Source organism: Balaenoptera borealis (genome assembly GCF_965194805.1).
Source record: "Balaenoptera borealis genome assembly, chromosome: 13".
Lineage (NCBI taxonomy): Eukaryota > Metazoa > Chordata > Mammalia > Artiodactyla > Balaenopteridae > Balaenoptera > Balaenoptera borealis.
Genome location: NC_138870.1, coordinates 22887337 through 22913124, shown reverse-complemented (window position 1 = coordinate 22913124; position 25788 = coordinate 22887337). Strand labels below are relative to the sequence as shown.

Sequence of the window (25788 nt, the reverse complement as noted above, 5' to 3'; positions counted from 1 at the left end):
TATATCCTCCCTTGGGCAGAACTAGAGAAGATAACTTTTTGTAATGTAGTACATCTTCCCTGAGATTACTTTTCTTAAAACAAGACAGTTGCTTTTTTTGCAGGCCATTGTTTGAAAAATAGACTTAAATATATCTGCCAAAGCTTTGCCTGTATTTCTGACTGATTTTTTTTAAGTTGACATATGTCAGAAAGATCTCCTTTCCACCTTAGGAGGTTTGTCAGTCTTTAGACTCGGTAACATCTTAATCCTGGCTTGGAATACAAACTTGGTTTTCTTTAATATTTCTTCTCTTCCAGAAAAAAAATGAATATGGCCTTTTTAAATTCAGCCTTCACCTTTGTGATCAGCAACAGGAAATTTAATTATACTTCTAGCTTTGCAATTTCTATTTCTCATCAATAAATTATTTTTGCTATCAAATAGAAATGCTGTTTGTCTCATGCTCTGACCTCCAGCCTCTTCCATCTAAACAGTTTATATTTACATGAGCCACTTGGGCCCCTTCCCTCTTCTACACTGGCTTCACTTACATATATAGTTTTACATTTTCTTCTACAACTTTTTCAGATTCACTTAGTGTTTATTGTCTTGTAGACAATATCTCCCATTCTTTTTTCTCTTTTATTTACCTGGGGTGGAGATTGGATTGCTTTCATTTCTTTCCTAGGATTTATTAGCATAGATGACACAACCCTGGAAGGAAACAGTAACAGTTTGAATACTTGCAGTGTTTTTATTCTTTACTTTTTGCAGTTCCAGTTCCATTGAGTGAAAGAGATAAGGTGGTTAGAAAATCTTGGAGAGTATCCTGTCATAGTAAAACAAAGTGAGATTTAAAGGAAATGGTAGTGAGCCATAGAATCAGATGCTAAAGACAGTTTTAGTAATTGAGTCATTGACACATAAAAGAATTTTAATACAGTAGATTATTCTTTTGAGGAATTTAGTGGGGGTAGTAATCTGAGATGCAAGACTACTTCCCAGAATGGGCGGTATCACAGAAAGTGCTTGGTTGGCCTCAACTTGGCCATATTTTCAGAGAGTTCAGAAAGAATCAGTAGAGGGTAGAAACTGTTCGTGCACAAGAAATGGAGATGAAGCAGAGAGAAGAGGCAGGGGGAGATGGAATTTAAAAATCCATGCTTCAAAAGTTCTTTTTCTCTGAGATATAGCAGGGAAGGTAGACGGTTTTGTAGATGATACTGGACATTTTCAGATGGAGAAGAGGCAATGTCATGTAAGGGAATTTCCTTATGCTCAGTAAAATGGGAGGAGAGTTACTTGCTAAATGGAGTTCAGATTGGGAGCCTCTGTCTTGGACAATATTTGCCTGGAGAGAAGTCAAAGAGGAACACGGAGCTTACTGAGCAGTGATGATGGCACCGCATGGACCAAGTCACTCGCCTGCTTGAAGCCTTCCATCAGAATTCTTTGACTAGCAAGGAAAATATATATATTTTTCTTCCTTGGTTTGCATTAATTTTGTGATCTTTCATGGCACACAGTAGGAAGAACAGGGACAAATAAAATTTATCAATTTGCTTCATATATTTTTTACTTTTTCCTGAGCTTAGATTGGAGTCCCCTTTAACTGTGAGTCCAACACCTTCAATGTAGTCAGGACTTTAGGTTGTTTTTTAACCCACGTTGAACTTGACATTCGTCCCAAGCGCAATCTTGTACCTGTTGTAAATCAGGGAGGTGGTCAGGCCCCACTCCATCTAATTGTCCACTTTTGCAACATGCTTTGTCAGTTCTTGTCATTTTCTACACACTGTTGTGCTTTTCTTTCTACAGTGCCTTTGGCTAAGGTGACTTCTTTGCCTAACAAGTGTCCCCCTGCCCTTCCACACCTCTCTCATACTTAACTAAGTAGTTTTCATCTTTCAAGACCTTAGCTTAAATTTCCCCTCCTTCATAAAGCTGTCTAAAGCTATAACTAGCCTCTGTCTCTCTCTTTGAATAGTGAATTCTGTTCAGTTCAAATCTTTATTTTCATATTTCTCCCTGTTTTCTTAGGTAAACTGTAATTTTCTTGTGGGAAGGACCATATCTTCTATTTCTTTTATATCTATTCACCATTGCCTAGTACCAGGAATGTATTAAGTCTTAATAAATGTTCAGGTATTAAATTGTAAGTGATGTCTTATTTTCATATGGTGACTCCAATAGTTGATATTTAAAATATGTAACTCCCTGTATTTGTTTTTTTATTGTACTGCTACAGATAATGGTTGTTATAATGAAATGCTTTTGGTGTTTCAAGTCCTCTTAATAAGCTTTATTAATTTAGTAATTTAAAATATTATTTTTAAATAAAGAAATTTTTTTTTTTCATTTTCATGATTCTGTACATGGTTGGTTGGCCCCCAGTCATGACTCTTAAGGATGTCATGGTAACCTGTCAGAGAATTCTTGGGTTAAGGTGTTTTTTTCTCCCATTTCTGAAGTGTTTTAACATATCATGTTATGATATGCTCCTTCAGTCTTTTTTTTTTCCCTGAAGTTCATCCCTGATAATTAAATTATGCCTCCTATGCCCTTTATTTTTACTATTCCTTTTCCTATAGGCAATATAAAGTCATGATATGTCTGATACATTTAGCATAAGGAAATAGACTGATAATGTTACCTGTAATACCCTTTCCTTTTAAACTTAACTCATTAATTATTAGTAATGCCATAGATCTTATAATTGGTTGTTGTTGGGATGTGGTCATTTGCATGACTCATTTAAGCCAAGGAGCTTTTTATGGGATAAAAAATACCAAGGAAACATTTAAGTTGAATAATAAATTCATCACAAAATAATTACAAGAAGTATTTCTTATTTATTACAAAAGAAATAAATTTATTACGAAGATATATAGGGCATAACATACATCTTTGTGTTTATTTTAGGACTCAAACATTTTAAGTCCAGTGCAAGATGGAACAAAGAAACCTCAGATTGACAGCAATAAGAGCAACAACTACCGGATTGTAAAGGAGGTCAGCAGATGTGAAATATTTCTATATGAGTTTATACTGGCGTGGCAAAGAAGTTTTGTTCATTTATTATATTTAATATTGTATATGTTATATTTAATGCTTTTCTTCTTCTTTGGAAAGATTTTGATTAGGCTAAGTAAACTCTGTGTACAGAATAAAAAGTGTCGGAATCAACATCAACGATTACTGAAAAATATGGGAGCCCATTCAGTGGTGTTAGACCTGCTGCAGATACCCTATGAAAAGGTAAGTTCTTAGGTACTGTTTTCCTTCTTAAATTTTGATACAATTTCAATATAGCAAAGTTACAAAGAATTTTTTTCCTTGAACTATTTGCAGGTAAGTTGCCAACCTGATGCCCTACCACCCCTGAGCCCTTTAGTGTATATTCCCTACAAGTATAACCAAGTAACAACCTTCCAGATCAGGAAAGAGCATCCCACTCTACTGCTACCTAATCCTCACATGCCATTCACATTTCTCCCATCATCTCAATCATGTCCTGTTTGATAAAAAGATACACTTCAGAAACAGGAGCTGTTTGGTGTCATGTGCATTTAAATGTCCTCATGCTGGAACTCTTTGACATTGACACTTTTGAAGACAGACCAGCTATTTTGAAGACTGTTCCTTAATTTGGGTCACTTGATGTTTCCTCGTGATTCGATTCAGTTATGCATCTTTGGCAGGAACGTAACAGAAGTAACACTAAGTTTTTTCCACCACTTCCTATCAGGCAGCATGAGATTTTGATTTGCCCCATGACCGGTGATGTTTACTTGGGTCACTTGATTAAGGTGGTGTCTGCCAGGATTATCAGTGAAGTACTCAGTTTCCCTTTGTAACAAATATTTTGTGGCGTGGTTCTTTGAAACTAAGTAAACATTCCATTTTTTTATCAAACTTTCAATTTATTCATTTATTTATTTTTATCAGTATGGACTTACAGATGCTCTTATTCAATAGGTTATATTAGGTTTCTAGCACTGTTTATTTTGATTGTCCCAGATTTGGCCAATGGAGCCCCTTCAGGCCAGCTGCCCTGTCCTCTAACATGGTCCCATCTTTCTTCGAGTAGTTCCTTGCTTTTTTGCACATTAAAATATTCCAGGCTTCCTTGCATTTTTCTTGTTCCACCTCTGGAATTAGCCATTTATTCAAGAAACCCCAGTTCCATTTGGGGGAGAATGGTATTTGGGAGAAAAATTCTGAGAATTAAATGTACTTATTGCTGTGGAGGTTTGCCTCTCCAGGCCCTTTAAGTAGACAAATCTAGAGAATATATGTGTGTGTGAATATAGTTATTCTCTTACTCCATCTCATCTTCCATCACCACTGCTGCCCATTCCTCCTTATGAATGCCCTCTGCATCTCACGCAGGCTCTGACCCCTCCACAAGGGTGGATGCCCTCTTCATCTCTCTTGGGCACCAATGTGCTATGCCAGGCCCCTCTCTGTGGACACCCTCCCCACTTGGACTTTTCACTTCTCATACTGGATTGCCCCCTGTCTGACTTAGTTACATTTTAATATGTAAATTTATAAGGTGGTATAATTCAAACTAGGTTAGATAATGCAATAAAAGAATTATTGAAAAGCAGGAAAAGGTATTAAACCTTAAAAAAGGTATTTATTTTCCAAATTATTATATCTTTGATATTGTAACATGGGCATTGGACATGTGATCAAGTCCCTTTTTCTACTATTTAGTATAAATGTAGTGTTGAGTATTTTACTACTACTTTGTGTTTTTGGGTTTGCTGTTTTATTATTAATCACATTTTTATTGAAGTATAATTCACTTACAATATTATATTAGTTTCCGGTGTACAACAGAGTGATTTGATATGTCTATACATCACAAAATGATGTGACCATACAAAGTTATTACAATACTATTGACTATATTCCCTATGCTGTATATTACATCCCTATGACTTGTTTATTTTATAACTGAAAGTTTGTACCTCTTAATCTCCCCCACCTAGTTCACTCATTCCCCCCGATGCCAGCAACCACTAGTTTGTTCTCTGTATCTATGAGTCTGTTTCTGTTTTATTATGTTTGTCATTTGTTTTCTCTTTTAGATTCCACATGTAAGTGAAATCATACAGTATTTGTCTCTGTCTGATTTATTTCACTTAGCATAATACCCTCTAGGTCCATCCATGTTGTCACAAATGGAAAGATTCCATTCCTTTATGGCTGAGTATTATTCCATTGTATATGTATATCACTTCTTCTTATTCCATTCATCTGTCAGTGGACACTTAGTTTGCTTCTGTATCTTGACTATTGTAAATAATGCTGTAGTGAACATATGGGTGCATATATCTTTTTGAATTAGTGTTTTTGTTTTCTTCAGAAAAGTACTCGAAGTGGAATTGCTGGATCATATGATAGTTCTATTTTTAATTTTTGAGGAAACGTTATATACTGTCTTCTGTAGTGGCTACACCAATTTACATTTCCACCAACAGTGCATACAGGTTCCCCTTTCTCCACATTCTCACCAACACTTGTTATTTGTTTTTGATAATAACCTTTCTGACAGGTGTGAGGTGATATCTCACTGTGGTTTTGATTTGCACTTCCTTGATGATTAGTGATGTTGAGCATCTTTTCATGTGTCTGTTGGCCATCTGTATGTCTTCTTTGAAAAAATGTCTATTCAGTTCCTATGCCCATTTTTTAAATCAGGTTGTTTGTTTTTTTGATGTTGAGTTGTATGAGTTTTTTGGTATATTTTGTATATTAATCCCTTATTGGATATGTCATTTGCAAATGTCTTCTCCATTCAGTAGGTTGCCTTTTCATTTTGTTGATAGTTTCCTTTGCTGTGCAAGAACTTTTTAGTTTGATTAGGTCCCATTTGTTTATTTTTGCTTTTGTTTCCCTTGCCTGAGGAGACATATCCAAAAAGTATTGCTGAGACCGATGTCAAAAAGTGTACTTCTCATATTTTCTTCTAAGAGTTTTATGGTTTCAGGTCTTAGATTTAAGTCCTTAATCCACTTTAAGTCTATTTTTGTATACGGTATGAGAAAGTAGTCCAGTTTGATTCTTTTGCATGGAGCTGTCCAGTTTTCCCAACACTGTTTATTGAGGAAGCTGCCTTTTCCCCATTGTGTATTCTTGCCTCCTTTGTCATTCCTTCCTGATGCATTTCCACCACTCTTCACCAGCCCAGAATGTCTAAATCAAGTGATTTTTACTTGCATCACCTAAAGCTTGAATAAAAGGTTGAAGAAGTTTTCTACACATCACTGAAAATCACATACAATGTGGCATCCTCTCTCTCAGAGCTCATTCCTTGGTTAATTGACCGTAGCTCTTGGGTTTATCTCTGGGCTCTCTGTTCTGTTCTGTTGATATATGTGTCTGTTTTTGTGCTGGTATCATACTGTTTTGATCACTGTAGCTTTGTAGTATAGTTTGATATCAGGGAGCATATCTCCAGCTTTGCTCTTCTTTCTCAAGATTATTTTGGCTATTCAGGGTCTTTTGTGGTTCCATATAAATGTTAGAATTATTTCTGGGAAAAATGCCATTGGGGTTTGCTCAGTTTTGATAACTAGATTGTTCAGAAACAAACAAACAAACAAAAGCATAAGATGACAGTTTCAAAGAAACACCAATTCCAGTAGAACTGGCCCTGATGTCCTTCTGTGTGGCTGGCTTTTCTGTGGGAATTGGGTGTTCCTGCAGCTAAAGTTCCTTTGATGTCTTTTCACTATCCCTGGATTACACACATAAAGGAAAATGTTAGTAGATTTTGAAATAAAAACTTCCTATTTTCAAGATAGGAATGGAGTTTTCTGGACATATTTATTAGTCTGGTTAGTTCATCCCTATTTTCAATGTGAGGAAGTGAGTCTATTAATGATCCGAGGCAGTTTATTTAGTTAATAGATGGCATAAAATATAGACTCTCAGGTTAGGAAAAAAGAAAACATTAAATTCATTGAATATAAACTATTACTCAAAACATGAGTCCATTTTGTATATCTGACACTGACCACATGACCTACCCAGAAAAATTTTAGGTTGTTTCAGTGATATTGTTAAAAGACCACTTTTAAAAAGAGAACTTTGCATTCTTTGTGAGTTTTGAGACTTAAGTTTCTTATTGAGATTCTTATTAGCAATGAAGTACCTTATTGTAGGACTTTGGAAAATGACAGTGAATAAGGAAACAACTTAAGAGTGTGTGTGTTAAGAAAGAGGGGGACAAAGAGAGAGGGGAAAAGAGGAGGTCAGAAAGCGAAGAGAAAAAGGAAAAGAATGAGATGGAAAAAACAGACAAAGTAAGTCACCAAAGGAGGGTGCACAAAGAGGGGAGAGGAGAGACTAGAGGTAAAGTCAGAACTATATATACAGAGAGAAAGTTACAGAGTGGGGAAAAGAGGGCAAGTGAGTAGAGAGAAGAAAGAGTGGGGACAAAGCAGGAGGACAAGGGAGTGAGAGCAGGAGAGAAGGAGCAGAAGGGGCCAGAGGAGGAGGGATAGATGCCTCCTGGAAAAGTAGAAAGGGAGGAGTTGGAGAAAGAGGGGGATAGAGATGGTGGGGAAGGAGGAGAAACAGAAAACAAAAGGAACAGGAAGATCCAGGTACATGGAAACACTGGGAAAGATGGGAAATCCAAGAGAGGGGAGGAAAGAGAGGGATTGGAGGGTGCAGACCAGAAGGGAGCAGAACCCAGGAGAATGAGGGGGCCAGAGAGAGAGGGAGGGGGGACGGCGGGGGTGTGGGGACAGAGGCAGGGGAGAAGAGGCAGCTTTGTATGGAGATGGGAAATTGTAGTGGACAAACAGGAAAGTTGGGGAGAATGAGAGATGGGCCGTGAAACAAAAAGGAGGAGGAAAGAGTGGAGCAGAACAGATAGGAGGAGAATTAAGAGAAGGGGAGAGACATCTACAAAATGGGGAGGGTGGATGGGGCGGGGTAACCGGGAGAGGTGTAGACGCAGAAAGGGGAGCATAAAATAGTGGCATGGAAGAAAAAATGCATGTGCGAAAAAATATATTCTTTGATAATATTTTTGCTCTGGTGTGTTTCTCTGTATCACGTGCTACTCTTTAACTTCCAGAATGATGAAAAGATGAATGAAGTAATGAATCTGGCCCATACATTCCTGCAGAATTTCTGTCGGGGAAATCCACAGAATCAAGTTCTCCTACATAAACATCTGAATTTGTTCTTAACCCCTGGTGTAAGTATTTGAGTGGCTTCTAGTATTTATAGTAAAGTGTCCATCTCATTCGTTTTAGCAACATTGATGGATGGAATTTTATTCATCTTCATCACCACATTTTTTTCCTTGTAGGGGGTTCTCCTCCTAAAAGTGAATATCTTTTATTTCCATTAAGGAAACATTTAAAGAAACGTGAAAAATTACACAGATCTTACCTGCAGATGACAACTTCATTTATATGTACCTCGTTTAATGTTAGGAAAAAGATGTGGTAGGACAAAGACTAACTCTGTGATGCCATGAGTAAGTTAAATCTGGAAAACTCAAAGGTGGAGTTAACTCTGCTCTGTAAAACATATATTGGCGAATACTAAGGAACAGCTACTTTTGAATAATACATAATTAAATTAATCTCAAGAATACTGTTGCCAACTTGTTGACCTTTATAATGAGCTCCGTTTTCCAACTAAATTCCTTTGTGAGCTCAGTTTTTTTTTTTAAATGCTGAATAATCTCAATGCACTTTGTAGAAGACTTGCACAGAAAACTCACTACAGTTTTGCGTAAAATAGGAAACTGATCACAAGCTGTGCAATTGGTCTAAGTACTGTAGAATAGAAAATTGATCTTGTCAGAGTTACAAGGGCACATTCCTCTGTGTGTAGCTCCTTGAAGCAGAAACCATGCGGCACATCTTCATGAACAATTACCATCTGTGCAATGAAATTAGCGAGAGGGTTATCCAGCACTTTGTGCACTGCATTGAGACGCACGGCCGCCACGTGGAGTACCTGAGGTTTCTGCAGACAATTGTCAAAGCAGATGGTAAATATGTGAAGAAATGCCAGGATATGGTGATGACCGAGGTATGTTCTCAGTTTGCATTTTATCGGCTTCACATAAACAATATGCTCAAATATGGGTTTTCTGTTATTTTAGAGTGAAAAACAATCCCCCAGCAACATAGGTTTGGAAAATAAATTAAGTACGACTACTTAAGCACAAATGTATTTTGCTTAGACCTAGGGAAGTAACGTATCATAAGTTGATGTTATCATTTTCTAGGAGTTTATTTTTCTTTTTGATTCTTAATGAATTTGTGTATTTTAAATAATGGGTAAAATCCTATGAAACGTTATAGGTTATTTAGAATGAAAGTGATTAAATTTTATATTTTTAAGTTTCAATCTGTAACAAAAATGGATTAAACTCTGCTTTTCGAGTGCCCTTATTACTCGGTTCCTGAAACATAGAATGGGTGTTCTTTGCTACTATTTACAGGGGGCTTTGAAGGGAATGAAACTAATGAATAGAAATTATCCATCAGTGATTCGTTATATATGGAAACTTAGCTATTTAGAGTAAGTTAAAAATTTAAGAAAAGCAAATGGATGAAGTACTTCATTTATTTTGCCCTTTTCAATATGATGTTTGTCATTGAGTAAGATTTATACAATGAATGAGTTACTCACTAGGAACCAAGTGATACTTTGGAGAATACTTAGAGCCTGTTTGGGTAAATCATTGCTCTGTGACCTAATGGTTCTCTAAAGGCCTGTATGGATTAGGCAGCTTTCAAACATGGCTACAAACAAGTTATATAATAGATTATATTGATTTGGGGGGATTTTCATAATTATGTACCTTAAATTTGAGAGTGGGAGTAGTTTCTGTATTGGTACAATGAGTCCCTCTTGCCCCGTAGAAATCTTAAAGTTAATTCAGCTTGAAGCCTTGAATTTTAAACATAAATTATTGTTATTAACATTTAAGGAGCATTTTAAACTTGTAAAATTTACCTCTTATCTGTATTTACATTAACATTAGCCCTTCATTGCCTAGAAATGTGAGAATTAACTTTATTTTGGAAAATCATCATGGAAAGACTTAAAATGGGAAAGCAGCAAATAGTTAAGCCAGTCCTATGGCATTTATTAGGTGAAGCATTTCTATGTGTAAAGAAGTGTTTATAATATTATGTTAATATATAAATTTTTGACCCATATACATTCACTTTCAACAAAACTTTCTGTGTAAGCCAATTAATTGTCATCAATTTAAATATTTTATCAATTCAAATAAAATAGAGGAAAAAATTATATAATCTGTGTTCTCCACCAAAATATTTCACATTGGGATTAGAAAACTGGTACTGTAATAGACAATAAGAATTGAGGCCTGCGCAGGTCCTGACCTGTCTGTGGTTTGGGGTTGCTATCTGCCTCATAAAGCAAAGTAGAGGGTTTGTCTTCTGGGAAGACAAAAGTCTTCTCTGTCAAAACCTCTTACATAGTTGGCCTTGGCATCTTCCAGGAATTGGAGGGCAGGGATTGAGACCTCTTGAGTCTGGGTTTTCAGTTGAAAACTGAAAGAGAGAGAAGATAGTGGTTATGAAGTCTGGAGTGGGGTGTAGTTCCTCCAGAACTCATCACTGTTAACTCAGCCTGGGCTTCACGACAGTCAAAGTGGATTCCTCAATAAAATAATAATACAGTTTCCCCCCCAAAATAGACAAGACATTACAGTGATTGAGCAATAAAATTACCACCTGCTGGAATTCTCCACTGAAGTTATATAAACGAAACAGGGAGGAAAATTTATGTCCTAAAAGCCCCTACATATTCATTCTTTGTCTCTCTCTCTTTTAAAAGTTGTCTTTTTCTCTTTATTTCTCCCACCTCTGCTTTTACCTCCATTCTCTACCGATATCCATGACACGTGGAATCTCCAAATTCTCGTAGAGTTGCATTTGGTTCAGTGTACTTGCTTACTTATTCTGTCACTATTGAAGGAGATGGGGATATTTTATTCTATAGTAAAATTATACTTACGAGATTTCTCATGCTTGGCAATGGAGTCTACCATTTGAAGTAGAAGAAAGTAACTTCATTGGAATATTTTGCAGGTTTAATTTCAGTGGGTGACTCACTGAACAATTTACTGTCATCTGTGTCATTAATTCTTGCCCCTATCCACCTCTCCCATGTCTCTCCGACTGGTTTTGATAACATTCATAACTAATCACTTGACACATGCCTAGAATCTTTTTACCATCCTGCCTTGGTGTAGTTCTGCATTTGCAGTGTTATCTATGTTTTTACAAAGAGATGCACATATTTCCAGATAGACCAAGCCTTTGGAAATAACTGCAAGGATGAACATTTGGACTGCTATGTCGACTCTCTTATTATCATTTCAGTTGATAAATGGGGGTGAAGATGTGCTGATATTTTACAATGATAGAGCATCATTTCCCATCCTTCTCCATATGATGTGTTCAGAGAGAGACCGAGGGGATGAGAGTGGCCCCTTAGCCTACCACATCACCCTTGTGGAGTTGCTGGCAGCATGCACAGAGGGGAAAAATGTCTACACCGAAATCAAGTGCAATTCCCTTCTGCCCCTGGACGACATAGTGAGGGTGGTGACCCATGACGACTGCATCCCTGAGGTAAGCCTGGCAAAAGCTTAGCAGCTATAGAATTGCTATTAATTTTTAATAAGTACCAGAAGTCTTCCTACTATTATTTATAATGAGATAATATATTTAGTGAAGGAACTGTAGTTAGCTATACAATTAGGAAAATTTAAAAGAGCATAAAAAGTTTACTCTTTTGTTCTACAAGAAACTATGAAAGATGATAAACCTCTTTAAAGTATAGCCGCTATTAGTTTACTAGAAGCTACTATAGGAATTTCTAGGTATGGCATTGTGATCAAACTGAAAAATTGACTTGTAACCTCTAGTATGTTCCTGAGCATAAAACAGATGCTTCATAAATAATTCACAGTCATCAGTAGGAGAGGCTAGGATGGTACTGCAGGATCACTATCAGATTCTCTAGGTTTACCTTTGCTTTATGGAATAGATGCATTCTTGGAAATATGGACACACATTTTGCTTTATTCACACATCATCGTTTACCCTCCTTCCTTGTTTGGCATGATGGCAGGGAAGAAACTCATTAGAAACTGGTTGTCTGCCAACAAGATTAACGAGGCTTCCAGGAATGTACATTGCAATAATTTTTTTCTTTTCTACCGTTGTGGTGTATTGTTGCAAAGTTTATAAACATGTGATACACTAAATCCAAACATTTTAAATCACAGTAACTTAAAAAGGCATCAGGTTAGGTTAACTTCCCTACTTCCAAATAGTCCTACATAGTGATGGACTTGAAAGTATATTTTTATGAAATTTTGTAGAATTGTTGATACCTCAAACCAAGGGTACTTCATGACTTGATTGGTTTGAAATAAGATGGCAAAGAAAGGAAGCATAGTGTAGTGATTAAATCTGTGGGTTCTGCCTTTATTTGAGGTCCTGATTCTGGCCATGCAGTTCTCTCTGACATACTGCTCTAACCTCTTATATTCACCTGCTTCACCCCTCTTCATCCTTCAGATCTTGATTCAAGCATTACTTCTTCAAGGAAGACCCTCCTGGCTTCCCATAGTAGAGTCTCTAAGAGTCTATAATTTGAAATTTGGTATTTGAATTTTATTAGTTAAAAATATCTGTAGCCTTCATATTCTTTACCAAGATTATAAGCTAAATGAGAGTAACACCTGGGTCTGTTTGTAGTCACCATTATATTGTCTGAACCTGAACCTACATTTAATAAGTATGTTCTGAATGAATGAACAAATGGATTAAAGAATGAGTCAGAATCTTGGATCCATTACTTTCTAGCTGTGTGACTGATTCCAACAGGTTACTTAACCTTCTAATCTTCAATTTACACAATTTTGAAGTGAAATAATTATAGTATGTACTTGATAGGATTGGTGGAGGATTAAATTAAGATATTACATACAGACTGCTGAAGGTGTTTGGCATGTAGCAAGCACTGAATGCATATTAACTGCTGTCGAGATGATTATGATAATGCACCAAATGGCTCTGATGTCTCCGTGACACAGGTACCTTGCCGTTGAAGATTTGCTTCAGGCCTCAGTCAGGTAGAGAGAAGTACTGAGGGCATGAAAGCTGGCCCTGTATTCCTTATGGTTCTAACTTGGAGTCTATGAACCCTCTGAAATTGTTTACATGATTTTTTTATGTGTGTGCATTTTTCTGGGGAAATTTATAGCATTCATCACATTCTTATACAGAGAGAGAGAGAGGAAAGAAGAGAAGAGGTGAGAAAAGAGAAGAGGAAAGAAAAGGAAAAACAAAAACTATTGCCCTATGCACTTTAGAAATGGTATATGTTGGTGAGGCTCATGCCAGTCTTTTATGAGGAACTTTGCTAAATCTGGAAAGGAACTTTACTACATCTTAAAATAATTCAATTTTTTTTTTTTTGGTAAACTGTAAGCCTGCTTCTTCTCAGAAATAGTAATTTAAATGCTTTTGAATGGCAATAAAGTATTATTTAGTCAACATATTGAAGCATTGTATTAGATCTCTCTTGGTTGCAAGTGACAGAAACCTAATTTAAACTAGTTTAAATTTTAAAAGGGAATTTTATTGGCTCTTGTATTTGTGAATTTGAAGAATAGTTGTTCACGTGATTCAAGAGGTTCAAACAATGTCAGAATTCCTTCTATCTCTTGTTCCCTTTTCCTTTGTGGTTTTTGCCTCATTCTCTTTATTTGAGCATAATTTTCCTCCATACACCTGGGGAAGATGGGTCTTGGAGTCCAGGTTGACCTTGTTCCATTTTGACAATGAGAGAGGGGGAAAGAGAGAGAGAGAGAATATGAATGAATGAATGAATGAATGACAGAGACAGAGAAGGGGAGGGGAGGTGGGGAGGGGAGGGGGAGAGGAGGGAAGAGAGGGAGGGAGAGAGGGAAAGGGAGCACTTTTGACTCCTAGTGTCGGAAATATGTTAGACTTGGTTTACATGAAGTTCACATTCTCACACCAATCACTGGGCCCAGGGGAATGGAATACTAGGTCATGTGTTTACCCTGGATCAGAGGGTGGAGTGTTTTAGTAGAAGAAAGGAGATGGGAATGCTCTCTGGGTAGACCCAAAGTATACTATAATTTACTATAGGAAATAACACAGTTTCAAATAACCATTCATAATAGATATTTGAAGATGAAGAATAAAGAAAAAACTCACTTTCTTTTCTATTTGAAATTTGCACAGGTTAAAATTGCTTATGTGAATTTTGTTAATCACTGTTATGTTGACACTGAAGTGGAAATGAAAGAAATCTACACAAGTAACCACATTTGGAAATTATTTGAGAACTTCTTGGTGGATATGGCAAGGGTAAGTTACACGTTGATCATTAAATACTACTTCATGTTTAGTAAGGTTTTTGATATACATTTTGACTAAACAGTATCAAGCATCTGGATGAAAACTTAGAATTAAACCCACTATGTTTAGATGTCATCTGTTACATTCAAAAAGTTGTGACTGAGTTTCATAAGACTGTGAGATTTAATGAGTTAATGTACTCAAAATGCCAGTACAGTGTATATGGCAGCAGGGTGTTCATTTTCACTTTTACAACTGACCATGTTGGCCTGTTAGTAAATGGAATTTTAGTAGCCTTTTTACATTGTTTAGAGATGATATTTGGCAGAGGTCAATTTGTATTCGACCTTGTATCATGAATGCAATTATAAACCATAGATGGAAGAGATCTCACGAGGTCTTGGATACTGCTTTCGGGCAGGTAGGTACTTGCAGACTATTTAGGACCCAGCACTGCCCACTGTTGCCTATTCCACGTCTTCTTTGGGAGTGTGCTCCAGTAATTGAATCATCTGCTGCTTTCACTCATGTCAGTCAAAATACAGTCTGCTTTTTACTTTCAGTCCATTTTCTCATGTTTGGCTTTTTGGGGGGTTGGGGAGGACACATGGAGCTGGCTGGCATTTTCTAGATACTGTCTAGCATGTTTTTGCTCTGTTAATATTGAGTAAATGAATGAACGAAGAAAGGAAGGAAGGAATCTTTGATAGATAGCACTTAATTTTAGTTAGTATCTTAGCCCCTTTTTTGCCTGCTGAATGATAATGTCCAGGGTGTATTATTTTAGTTTTTCTGTGGGGGGGGGATCTTCTCCAGTTTTCCCATTAAAATTATGGGACATAATGTTCAAATAAGAGTTTCACTAATAGAAGATAGTGTATAGCTAACTCCTTAGACTTATTATGACTTATGGTGGCCTGTCCCAGTTCTTTGGCTTCCTACATTCCTGAGTGCTGGTAGTTTACATGGGCTTCACTTAGATGTACTGGAGGAGAGGGGTTAGTGAAGTCGTGAAGTCCACACGGATGGATGCTGATTGCTATCCATTAGCTCTCTGCCTTCCTACAATTCTTTCTGGAAGGAAGGAAGGCTAAAGGGATATAATAAAACATTAGCTGCAGATCCAGACATCCAAGAGCAATCTTAGATAATAGAATAAATCACATATTCCAGTCCAGGAACTCTTTTATTTACTCAAGGCGCGCAGGTGGAATGTACTTATTTCGCCTTTGGTATGGGGTAGTATGAGTGAGCTCTGCTGTGTTCACGCACGTGTGAAGCAAGGCAATCCTGTTTTACTTCATTTCTGTAGACCTTAAAAGCCACTCGTTACCTTCCTCAGGTAGACCTGCACCTGTGGAGGAGTCATCCTGTTTTACACAGGACTTACATACCACTCACATTTACCCCCATGACCTTGTGAAAGCCCTTGTAAGTGACTGGCCACAAGTATCTCCAGAGACCTTGGAGTAAACGATGGTTTATATGCTGATGGCTGAGCTTTAAAACTGCACGTGCAGGAAGACATTGAAGAGATTACAGAAGACTGATTTGCAGAGTTGCACAGTGCTAGGGACTAAAGATAAGCTTGAAAAGACCAAGGTCACATTCTAGGCAGCATGATCTGCCAAGCTGAAAGGATTTTTATTTTTAAACCAAAGAAGGCTTGATGATAACTGCCATGGATTATGCTACCTTGGAAACAGTCTTTCCATTGATGTGTTTATTCATAAGGCTAAAGGATGTATATTCTTTTTTTTTTTTTAAAGTATGCATGTAGGGAGGATTTTTATTTTAGCTATTCAATATTTAAGTAGACATAGTGTTATTAGTATATAAAGGCTTTAAGGGAATTTCAAGTTTTCTTGGTCTATTCAATCATTATGTCTGACCACAACAGCTTAACTGTATACTGCAGAAGCATTTTTTTTCTTTCCTTCTTGTCTCCCTCTGATTTATATTTTAAAGCAGCAACTCTCTTATCCCCTCACCGAGAATGACAAGGACTCACCCTTCCTACTTCAGGGAAGGGACAGGAAACCTGACTTTTCCATATTTGGGATTTGTCTTTCCCCCCGTGAAGACAGATTCAGGAGTCACCACACACTTTCAAATTCAAATACAAAAAAAATATGGTTAAATAAGTAGAATGTGGCCTTTGAGGCGAATTTTCAGTTCAGTAGAACAGTAGCTCTCAAACTTCAGTGCGCAGCAGAATTATCTGGAGGATTTGCTAGAACACATGTCGCTGGGCCCCACGCCCATAGTTCCTGATTCAGTAGATGTGAGACTTGGCATTTTTAACAAGTTTTCAGGTGATGCTGAAGCTGCTGGTCCAGCGACCACACTTCGAGAATCACTGCTGTAGAGCAAGGTAGTTAGCGATAGGCATTTTAGAGTCATCAGCCAGACCAGAGTTCAAGTTTAGATTCTGTCTCTTACTAGCTCAGTTATCCTGGGCAAGGTGCTTACCCCTCTGACCCTGAGTTTCCTTATTTGTCAAATACATGCAATAATAACACATTCCTTATGGCGTTACTGGGAGAATTGAATGAGATAATATGTATATAGCTCTTAGCACGTGCTCGGCACTTAGTAGGAGAGTTGGTGCCATCATCCATTTTATCCCTATTATGGTTAACATCACTGGCATTATTACAAGGTTATATGTAGCCTTTAAAGCAATTTCAAGTAGCTTCCCCAAGACCCAGTAATAATGTTGAGGATAACATAAAGGAGGACCGTCTTACACAGGCAAGAGCCAGAAACCATGTTCGTGAAGCTGTACACACACAATAGTGACTTGATGTAGAGATGGACTAAATTCAGATATTACAACAAAGTTATGAAATCCTGGAACAACTGATTTACATCAGTGAGACATGGTGAAGGCAATCTGGAGGAAAGGTATTTGGTACATGGGACCTAAAGAATCGTAGGATCTTAGGGTTGAAAGAGACTGGCGGTCCTGCAGTTCACAGTTTTTAGCACCTGCCTGTATATTTCCATTTACAATGATCTCACTACTTTTTTGTGAGACAACGGATTTCATTACTGCGCAACTTTGTTAGAAGCCAAAATTGAGCCAGATTTTTTTTTTTTTATACAGCAGGTTCTTATTAGTTATCCATTTTATACACATCAGTGTATACACTGATGTCAATCCCAATCGCCCAGTTCATCACACCACCACCCCCCACCCCCGCTTTCCCCGCTTGGTGTCCATACGTTTGTTCTCTACATCTGTGTTGCAATTTCTGCCCTGCGAACCGGCTCATCTGTACCATTTTTCTAGGTTCCACATATATGCGTTAATATACGATATTTGTTTTGCTCTTTCTGACTTATTTCCGTCTGTATGACAGTCTCTTGATCCATTCACGTCTCAACAAATGACCCAATTTCATTCCTTTTCATGGCTGACTAATATTCCATTGTATATATGTACCACATCTTCTATATCCATTCGTCTGTCGATGGGCATTTAGGTTGCTTCCATGACCTGACTATTGTAAATAGTGCTGCAATGAACATTGGGGTGCATGTGTCTTTTTGAATTATGGTTTTCTCAGAGTATATGCCCAGTAGTAGGATTGCTGGATCATATGGTAATTCTATTTATAGTTTTTTAAGGAACCTCCATACTGTTCTCCATAGTGGCTGTAACAATTTACATTCCCACCAACAGTGCAAGAGGGTTTCCTTTTCTCAACACCCTCTCCAGCATTTGTTGTTTGTAGATTTTCTGATGATGCCCATTCTAACTTGTGTGAAGTGATACCTCATGGTAGTTTTGATTTTCAGTTCTCTAATAATTAGTGATGTTGAGCATCTTTTCATGTGCTTCTTGGCCATCTGTATGTCTTCTTTGGAGAAATGTCTATTTAGGTCTTCTGCCTATTTTTGGATTGGGTTGTTTTGTTTTTTTAATATTGAGCTGCATGAGCTGTTTATATATTTTGGAGATTAATCCTTTGTCTGTTGATTTGTTTGCAAATATTTTCTCCCATTCTGAGGGCTGTCTTTTGGTTTTGTTTATGGTTTCCTTTGCTGTGCAAAAGCTTTTAAGTTTCATTAGGTCCAATTTGTTTATTTTTATTTCCATTACTATAGGAGTTGGATCAAAAAAGATCTTGCTGTGATTTATGGCAAAGAGTGTTCTTCCTATGTTTTCCTCTAAGAGTTTTATAGTGTCCAGTCTTACATTTAAGTCTCGAATCAATTTTGAGTTTATTTTTGTGTATGGTGTTAGGGAGCGTTCTAGTTTCATTCTTTTACATGTAGCTGTCCAGTTTTCCCAGCACCACTTATTGAAGAGACTGTCTTTTCTCCATTGTATATCCTTGCCTCCTTTGTCATAGATTAGTTGACCATAGGTGCGTGGGTTTACCTCTGGGCTTTCTATCTTGTTCCATTGATCTATGTTTCTGTTTTTGTGCCAGTACCATATTGTCTTGATTACTGTAGCTTTGTAGTATAGTCTGAAGTCAGAGCATCCGATTCCTCCAGCTCCATTTTTTTACCTCAAGACTGCTTTGCCTATTCGGGGTCTTTTGTGTCTCCATACAAATTTTAAGATTTTTTGTTCTAGTTCCGTAAAAAATGCCATTGGTAATTTGTTAGGGATTGCATTGAATCTGTAGATTGCTTTCGGTAGTATAGTCATTTTCACAATATTGATTCTTCCAATCCAAGAACATGGTATAGCTCTCCATCTGTTTGTATCATCTTTAATTTCTTTCATCAGTGTTTTATAGTTTTCTGCATAAAGTTCTTTTGTCTCCCTAGGTAGGTTTATTCCTAGGTATTTTATTCTTTTTGTTGCAATGGTAAATGGGAGTGTTTCCTTAATTTCTCTTTCAGATTTTTCATCATTAGTGTATAGGAATGCAAGAGATTTCTGTGCATTAAATTTGTATCCTGCAACTTTACCAAATTAATTGATGAGCTCTAGTAGTTTTCTGGTGGCATCTTTAGGATTCTCTATGTATAGTATCATGTCATCTGCAAACAGTGACAGTTTTACTTCTTTTACAATTTGGATTCCTTTTATTTTTCTTTCTTCTCGGATTGCTGTGGCTAGGACTTCCAAAACTAATGTTGAATAAGAGTGGCAAGAGTGGACATCCTTGTCTTGTTCCTGGTCTTAGTGGAAATGCTTTCAGTTTTTCACCATTGAGAATGATGTTTGCTGTGGGATTGTCATATATGGCCTTTATTATGTTGAGGTAGGAGGTCCCTCTATCTCACTTTCTGGAGAGTTTTTATCATAAGTGGGTGTTGAATTTTGCCAAAAGCTTTTTCTGCATCTATTGAGATGATCATATGGTTTTTATTCTTAAATTTGTTAATATGGTGTATCACACTGATTGATTTCCGTATATTGAAGAATCTTTGCATCCCTGGATAAATCCCACTTGATCATGGGGTATGATCCTTTTAATGTGTTGTTGGATTCTGTTTGCTAGTATTTTGTTGAGGATTTTTGCATCTACATTCATCAGTGATATTGGTCCGTAATTTTCTTTTTTTGTAGTATCTTTGTCTGGTTTTGGTATCAGGGTGATGGTGCCTCGTAGAAAGAGTTTGGGAGTGTTCCTTCCTCTGCAAATTTTTGGAAGAGTTTGAGAAGGATGGGTGTGAGCTCTTCTGTAAATGTTTGATAGAATTCACCTGTGAAGCCATCTGGTCCTGGACTTTTGTTTGTTGGAAGATTTTTAATCACAGTTTCAATTTCATTACTTGTGATTGGTCTGTTCATATTTTCTACTTCTTCCTGGTTCAGTCTTGGAAGGTTATACCTTTCTAAGAATTTGTCCATTTCTTCCAGGTTGTCCATTTTATTGGCATAGAGTTGCTTGTAGTAGTCTCTTAGGATGCTTTGTATTTCTGCAGTGTCTGTTGTAACTTCTCCTTTTTCATTTCTAATTTTATTGATTTGAGTCCTCTCCCTCTTTTTCTTGATGAGTCTGGCTAATGGTTTATCAATTTTGTTTATCTTCTCAAAGAACCAGCTTTTAGTTTTATTGATCTTTGCTATTGTTTTTTTTGTTTCTATTTCATTTATTTCTGCTCTGATCTTTATGATTTCTTTCCTTCTGCTAACTTTGGGTTTTGTTTGTTCTTCTTTTTCTAGTTCCTTTAGGTGTAAGGTTAGATTGTTTATTTGAGATTTTTCTTGTTTCTTGAGGTAGACTTGTATAGCTATAAACTTCCCTCTTAGAACTGCTTTTGCTGCATCCCATAGGTTTTGGATCGTCGTGTTTTCATTGTCATTTGTCTCTAGGTAGTTTTTGATTTCTTCAGTGATCTCTTGGTTATTTAGTAACGTATTGATTAGCCTCCACGTGTTTGTGTTTTTTACATTTTTTTCCTTGTAATTGATTTCTAATCTCATAGTGTTGTGGTCAGAAAAGATGCTTGATATGATTTCCATTTTCTTAAATTTACTGAAGCTTGATTTGTGACCCAAGATGTGATCTATCCTGGAGAATGTTCCTTGCACACTTGAGAAGAAAGTGTAGTCTGCTGTTTTTGGATGGAATGTCCTATAAGTATCAGTTACATCTATCTGGTCTATTGTGTCATTTAAAGCTTCTGTTTCCTTATTAATTTTCATTTTGGATGATCTGTCCACTGGTGTAAGTGAGGTGTTAAAAGTCCCCCACTATTACTGTGTTACTGTCGATTTCCTCTTTTACAGCTGTTAACAGTTGCCTTATGTATTGAGGTGCTCCTATGTTGGGTGCATATGTATTTATAATTGTTATATCTTCCTGGATTGATCCCTTGATCATTATGTAGTGTTCTTCCTTGTCTCTTGTAACATTCTTTATTTTAAAGTCTATTTTATCTGATATGAGTATTGCTACTCCAGCTTTCTTTTGATTTCCATTTGCATGGAATAGCTTTTTCCATCTCCTCACTTTCAGTCTGTATGTGTCCCTAGGTCAGAAGTGGGTCTGTTGTAGACAGCATATATATGGGTCTTGTTTTTGTATCCATTCAGCGAGCCTGTGTCTTTTGGTTGGAGCCTTTAATCCATTCTTGTTTAAGGTAATTATCAGTATGTATGTTCCTATGACCATTTTCTTAATTGTTTTGGGTTTGTTTTTGTAGGTCCTTTCTTCTCTTGTGTTTCCCACATAGAGAAGTTCCTGTAGCATTTGTTGTAGAGCTGGTTTGGTGGTGCTGAATTCTCTTAGCTTTTGCTTGTCTGTAAAGCTTTTGATTTCTCCATCGAATCTGAGTGAGATCCTTGTTGTGTAGAGTAATCTTGGTTGTAGGTTCTTCCCTTTCATCACTTTAAGTATATCATGCCACTCCCTTCTGTCTTGTAGAGTTTCTGCTGAGAAATCAGCTGTTAACCTTATGGGAGTTCCCTTGTATGTTATTTGTCGTTTTTCCCTTGCTGCTTTCAATAATTTTTCTTTGTCTTTAATTTTTGCCAATTTGATTACTATGTGTCTCAGCGTGCTTCTCCTTGGGTTTATCCTGTATGGGACTCACTGCGCTTCCTGGACTTGGTGGCTATTTAGTTTCCCATGTTAGGGAAGTTTTTGACTCTAATCTCTTCAAATATTTTCTGTGGTCCTTTCTCTCTCTCTTCTCCTTCTGGGACCCCTATAATGCGAATGTTGTTGCGTTTAATGTTGTCCCAGAGGTCTCTTAGGCTGTCTTTATTTCTTTTCATTCTTTTTTCTTTGTTCTGTTCCACAGCAGTGAATTCCACCATTCTGTCTTCCAGGTCACTTATCCGTTCTTCTGCCTCAGTTATTCTGCTATTGATTCCTTCTAGTGTAGTTTTCATTTCAGTTATTGTATTGTTGATCTCTGTTTGTTTGTTCTTTAATTCTTCTGGGTCTTTGTTAGACATTTCTTGCATCTTCTCGATATTTGCCTCCATTCTTTTTCCAAGGTCCTGGATCATCTTCAGTATCATTATTCTGAATTCTTTTTCTGGAAGGTTGCCTATCTCCACTTCATTTAGTTGTTTTTCTGGGGTTTTATCTTGTTCCTTCATCTGGTACATAGCCCTCTGCCTTTTCATCTTGTCTATCTTTCTGTGAATGTGGTTTTTGTTCCACTGGCTGCAGGATTGTAGTTCTTATTGCTTCTGCCGTCTGCCCTCTGGTGGATGAGGCTATCTAAGAGGCTTGTGCAAGTTTCCTGATGGGAGGGACTGGTGGTAGGTTGAGCTGACTGTTACTCTGGTGGGCAGAGCTCAGTAAAACTTTATTCTGCTTGACTGCTGATGGGTGGGGCTGGGTTCCCTCCCTGTTGGTTGTTTGGCCTGAGGCAACCCAACACTGGAGCCTACATGTTCTCTTTGGTGGGGCTAATGGCAGACTCTGGGAGGGCTCATGGCAAGGAGTACTTCCCAGAACTTCTGCTGCCAGTGTCCTTGTCCCCACAGTGAGCCACAGCCACCCCCTGCCTCTGCAGGAGACCCTCCAACACTAGCAGGTAGGTCTGGTTCAGTCTCCCCTGGGGCCACTGCTTCATCCCCTGGGTCCTGATGCGCACACTACTTTGTGTGTGCCCTCCAAGAGTGGAGTCTCTGTTTCCCCCAGTCCTGTCGAAGTCCTGCACTCAAATCCCACTAGCCCTCAAAGTCTGATCCTCTAGGAATTCCTCCTCATGTTGCCGGACCCCCAGGTTGGGAAGCCTGACGTGGGGCTCAGAACCTTCACTCCAGTGGGTGGACTTCTGTGGTATAAGTGTTCTCCAGTCTGTGAGTCACCCACCCAGCAGTTATGGGATTTGATTTTACTGTGATTGCACCCCTCCTACCGTCTCATTGTGGCTTCTCCTTTGTCTTTGGATGTGGGGTATCTTTTTTGGTGAATTCCAGTGTCTTCCTGTCGATGATTGTCCAGCAGCTAGTTGTGATTCTGGTGTTCTTGCAAGAGGGGGTGAGAGCACGTCCTTCTACTCCGCCATCTTGGTTCAGGGCCCCAGATTTTTATCTATTATAATTTGTACTTATTCTTTCCTTCTATAGCAGCATCGAATGATTCCGTTCAGGAAGAATGGGGGTGTTTACTATTCTCCTCGCTGGTGATCTAGTTTGAAATGATAAAATTATTCAACTTAAAGGAACTTAAGATCATCTAGGCTGACCTCATAATTTTGCTCCCGAGTTCCAGAGAGATGAATTAGCTAGCATGGAGTGACTCGCCTGGCTAGTAACAGAGCTGGGAGGTCTGTGGCAGCCTAATGCAGGGTCCTTTCCACGATAGCTTCTCAAATGTGTCACGACAGCCATCATGTCTCCCATTATTTTCTCCATGACTTTCAGTGGTTCCTCTTCTGTTAAGTCTTCTGGGCTCCTTGTTTTCAGTACACTTTTGAGTTCTCTCTAATTTGTCAGTGTTTTAAACGTATGGCATTTGGGATGGAAACCAGTGCTTCAGGCAGGGTCCAGCCAGCACAAGGCAGATGATTATTTTAGTAAAAATTTGGAAAGCAATCCTATTTAGAAGGCAAATGAACTATTAATATGTAGTGGCCCTCATACCACCTTCCACCTTTCTCCTCATGTTTCTCAGGAGTCAGCACCACCAAGTTCTTTTTGTTTGCTCTTGGCAAAGCTCTCTAAAGAGTCCCCTTAATTAGTATCTTTCATTTTCCTGTTTGTACCCCCTTGTCTTTTATCTTGTTAAGACCCATATAAGAAAAGCTTTCTGAAAGACTGTTTTTAATAAACTAAATTTGTTTATTTTTAATTTTTATTAATTTTATTTATTTTATTTGTTTATTTGCTCTAGATTGTTTCACGTACTTACTCTATTCTGATTTTCTGACAGACCCTGCATCCATGTCCTGTAAATATACCAGATTTAGATAGGCAGCAAAGCTGTTAGATACATGAATAGTTGTTCTACTGTCCTTTAGAGCATTTAAAGACAGCCCACTTTGATCTCTGTGCCAGTGCAGCTGAAATTGGTGTTTGTAGGGCAGAAATGCTTTTCTTTGCCTTCGTAACTGATTGTTGTTGCAAAGTCAGGGGATTTGAGTCATAATTAGAAAGCATTCGGACGGGGGTGGGCTGTGGTCAGTGTTAGCCTCAGACTCCCTTTTTTTTTGAAGATGTTCTCAATTTTGCTATCAATTTCAAGATTCCGTAATGGCCAGCAATACCCTAAGTGATATACTGGCAGATGAAATTAGACCGGGGGATAACTTAGAGACACACCTAACACAGTGTCATGTCATTGCCCCATCAGTCATTGCTAAACAAGACAAATCAGAGTATTTCATTTCCAAATAGATCACTTGAACATTCTCTCCCTTTGTTTAGCTTACCAAATAGGTAGGAGATGGGAGTAAAGATAAATTTATATGTACTTTGAAACACACTTTCTAGGTTCTCTAATTTGATAGGATTGTATAGGTTTTCTTTCCTTGATGAGTAGATTCCATTATTTTCTTCACTTTCTGAAGTTGAACGAGCCATTGAAAAGTCTCATTCTAAAGCCTTCTTTGAATATGCCCTTATTAGCTAGCATTGCAGGCAAGTGAAGAGTGTAAATATTCTGTAAATATTATTTTGTGTGTAGCACCTTTCCCTCAGTTGTAATTCTGTTTTTCTCCTCAGTTTTCATGCTGAATTATACTGATGGTGCCCAGGTGGAATGAGCACTTGTTTGGCTCTTCTTGATTGGTGATTGGTTGGCCCCTGTCCTGCTCTTCAAGTCAACTTCAGCATTTATCATAGTTGATCGGTTCCTTCTTTTTTTTTTTTTTTAAGAATTTAACTTTTTATTTATTTATTTATTTATTTATTTTTGGCTGTGTTGGGTCTTCGTTTCTGTGTGAGGGCTTTCTCTAGTTGCGGCAAGCGGGGGCCACTCTTCATCACGGTGCGTTGGCCTCTCACTATCGCGGCCTCTCTTGTTGCGTAGCACGCGCTCCAGATGTGCAGGCTCAGTAGTTGTGGCACACGGGCTTAGTTGCTCTGCAGCATGTGGGATCTTCCCAAACCAGGGCTCGAACCTGTGTCCCCTGCATTGGCAGGCAGATTCTCAACCACTGCGCCACCAGGGAAGCCCCGATCGGTTCCTTCTTGAAACCTGTCCTCACTTGGCCCCCAGGATATCAGCCCTGCTCTCTGTTTGCTCCCACCTCACTGGCCACTCCCTCTCAATCTCCTTTGCTGCTTCCTCCAAATCTTCCCAGCTTCTAAATATTGAAATGTGCCAGGCTTAAACCTTAGACTTGCTCCCTTCTCTGTCTACAGTCACTTGCTTGCTGATCTCGTCCACTCTCCTAACTTTAATCCCAGGCTGGTTGAAGCTTGGGTCCTTCCCCTGATAGTCTCACATATCTCACTGCCCACGTGACATCTCCAGTTGGCTATCGAAGCTCAAACTCTTCA

The 25788-nt window shown here is 38.0% G+C and overlaps 1 protein-coding gene across 4 annotated transcripts in view; it reads left to right on the top strand.

The window, feature by feature from the left end:
• The window catches only part of ITPR2 (inositol 1,4,5-trisphosphate receptor type 2), a 519313-nt gene that overhangs the window by 239513 nt on the left and 254012 nt on the right, over positions 1-25788 (top strand). For all 4 annotated transcript variants that reach the window (XM_082352042.1, XM_082352040.1, XM_082352041.1 and 1 more), the window contains 6 exons: positions 2905-2994; positions 3115-3240; positions 8084-8206; positions 8854-9054; positions 11388-11639; positions 14292-14417. In XM_082352042.1, coding sequence (XP_082208168.1) covers positions 2905-2994; positions 3115-3240; positions 8084-8206; positions 8854-9054; positions 11388-11639; positions 14292-14417 — 918 coding nt within the window. The remainder of the gene's footprint in view (positions 1-2904; positions 2995-3114; positions 3241-8083; positions 8207-8853; positions 9055-11387; positions 11640-14291; positions 14418-25788) is intronic.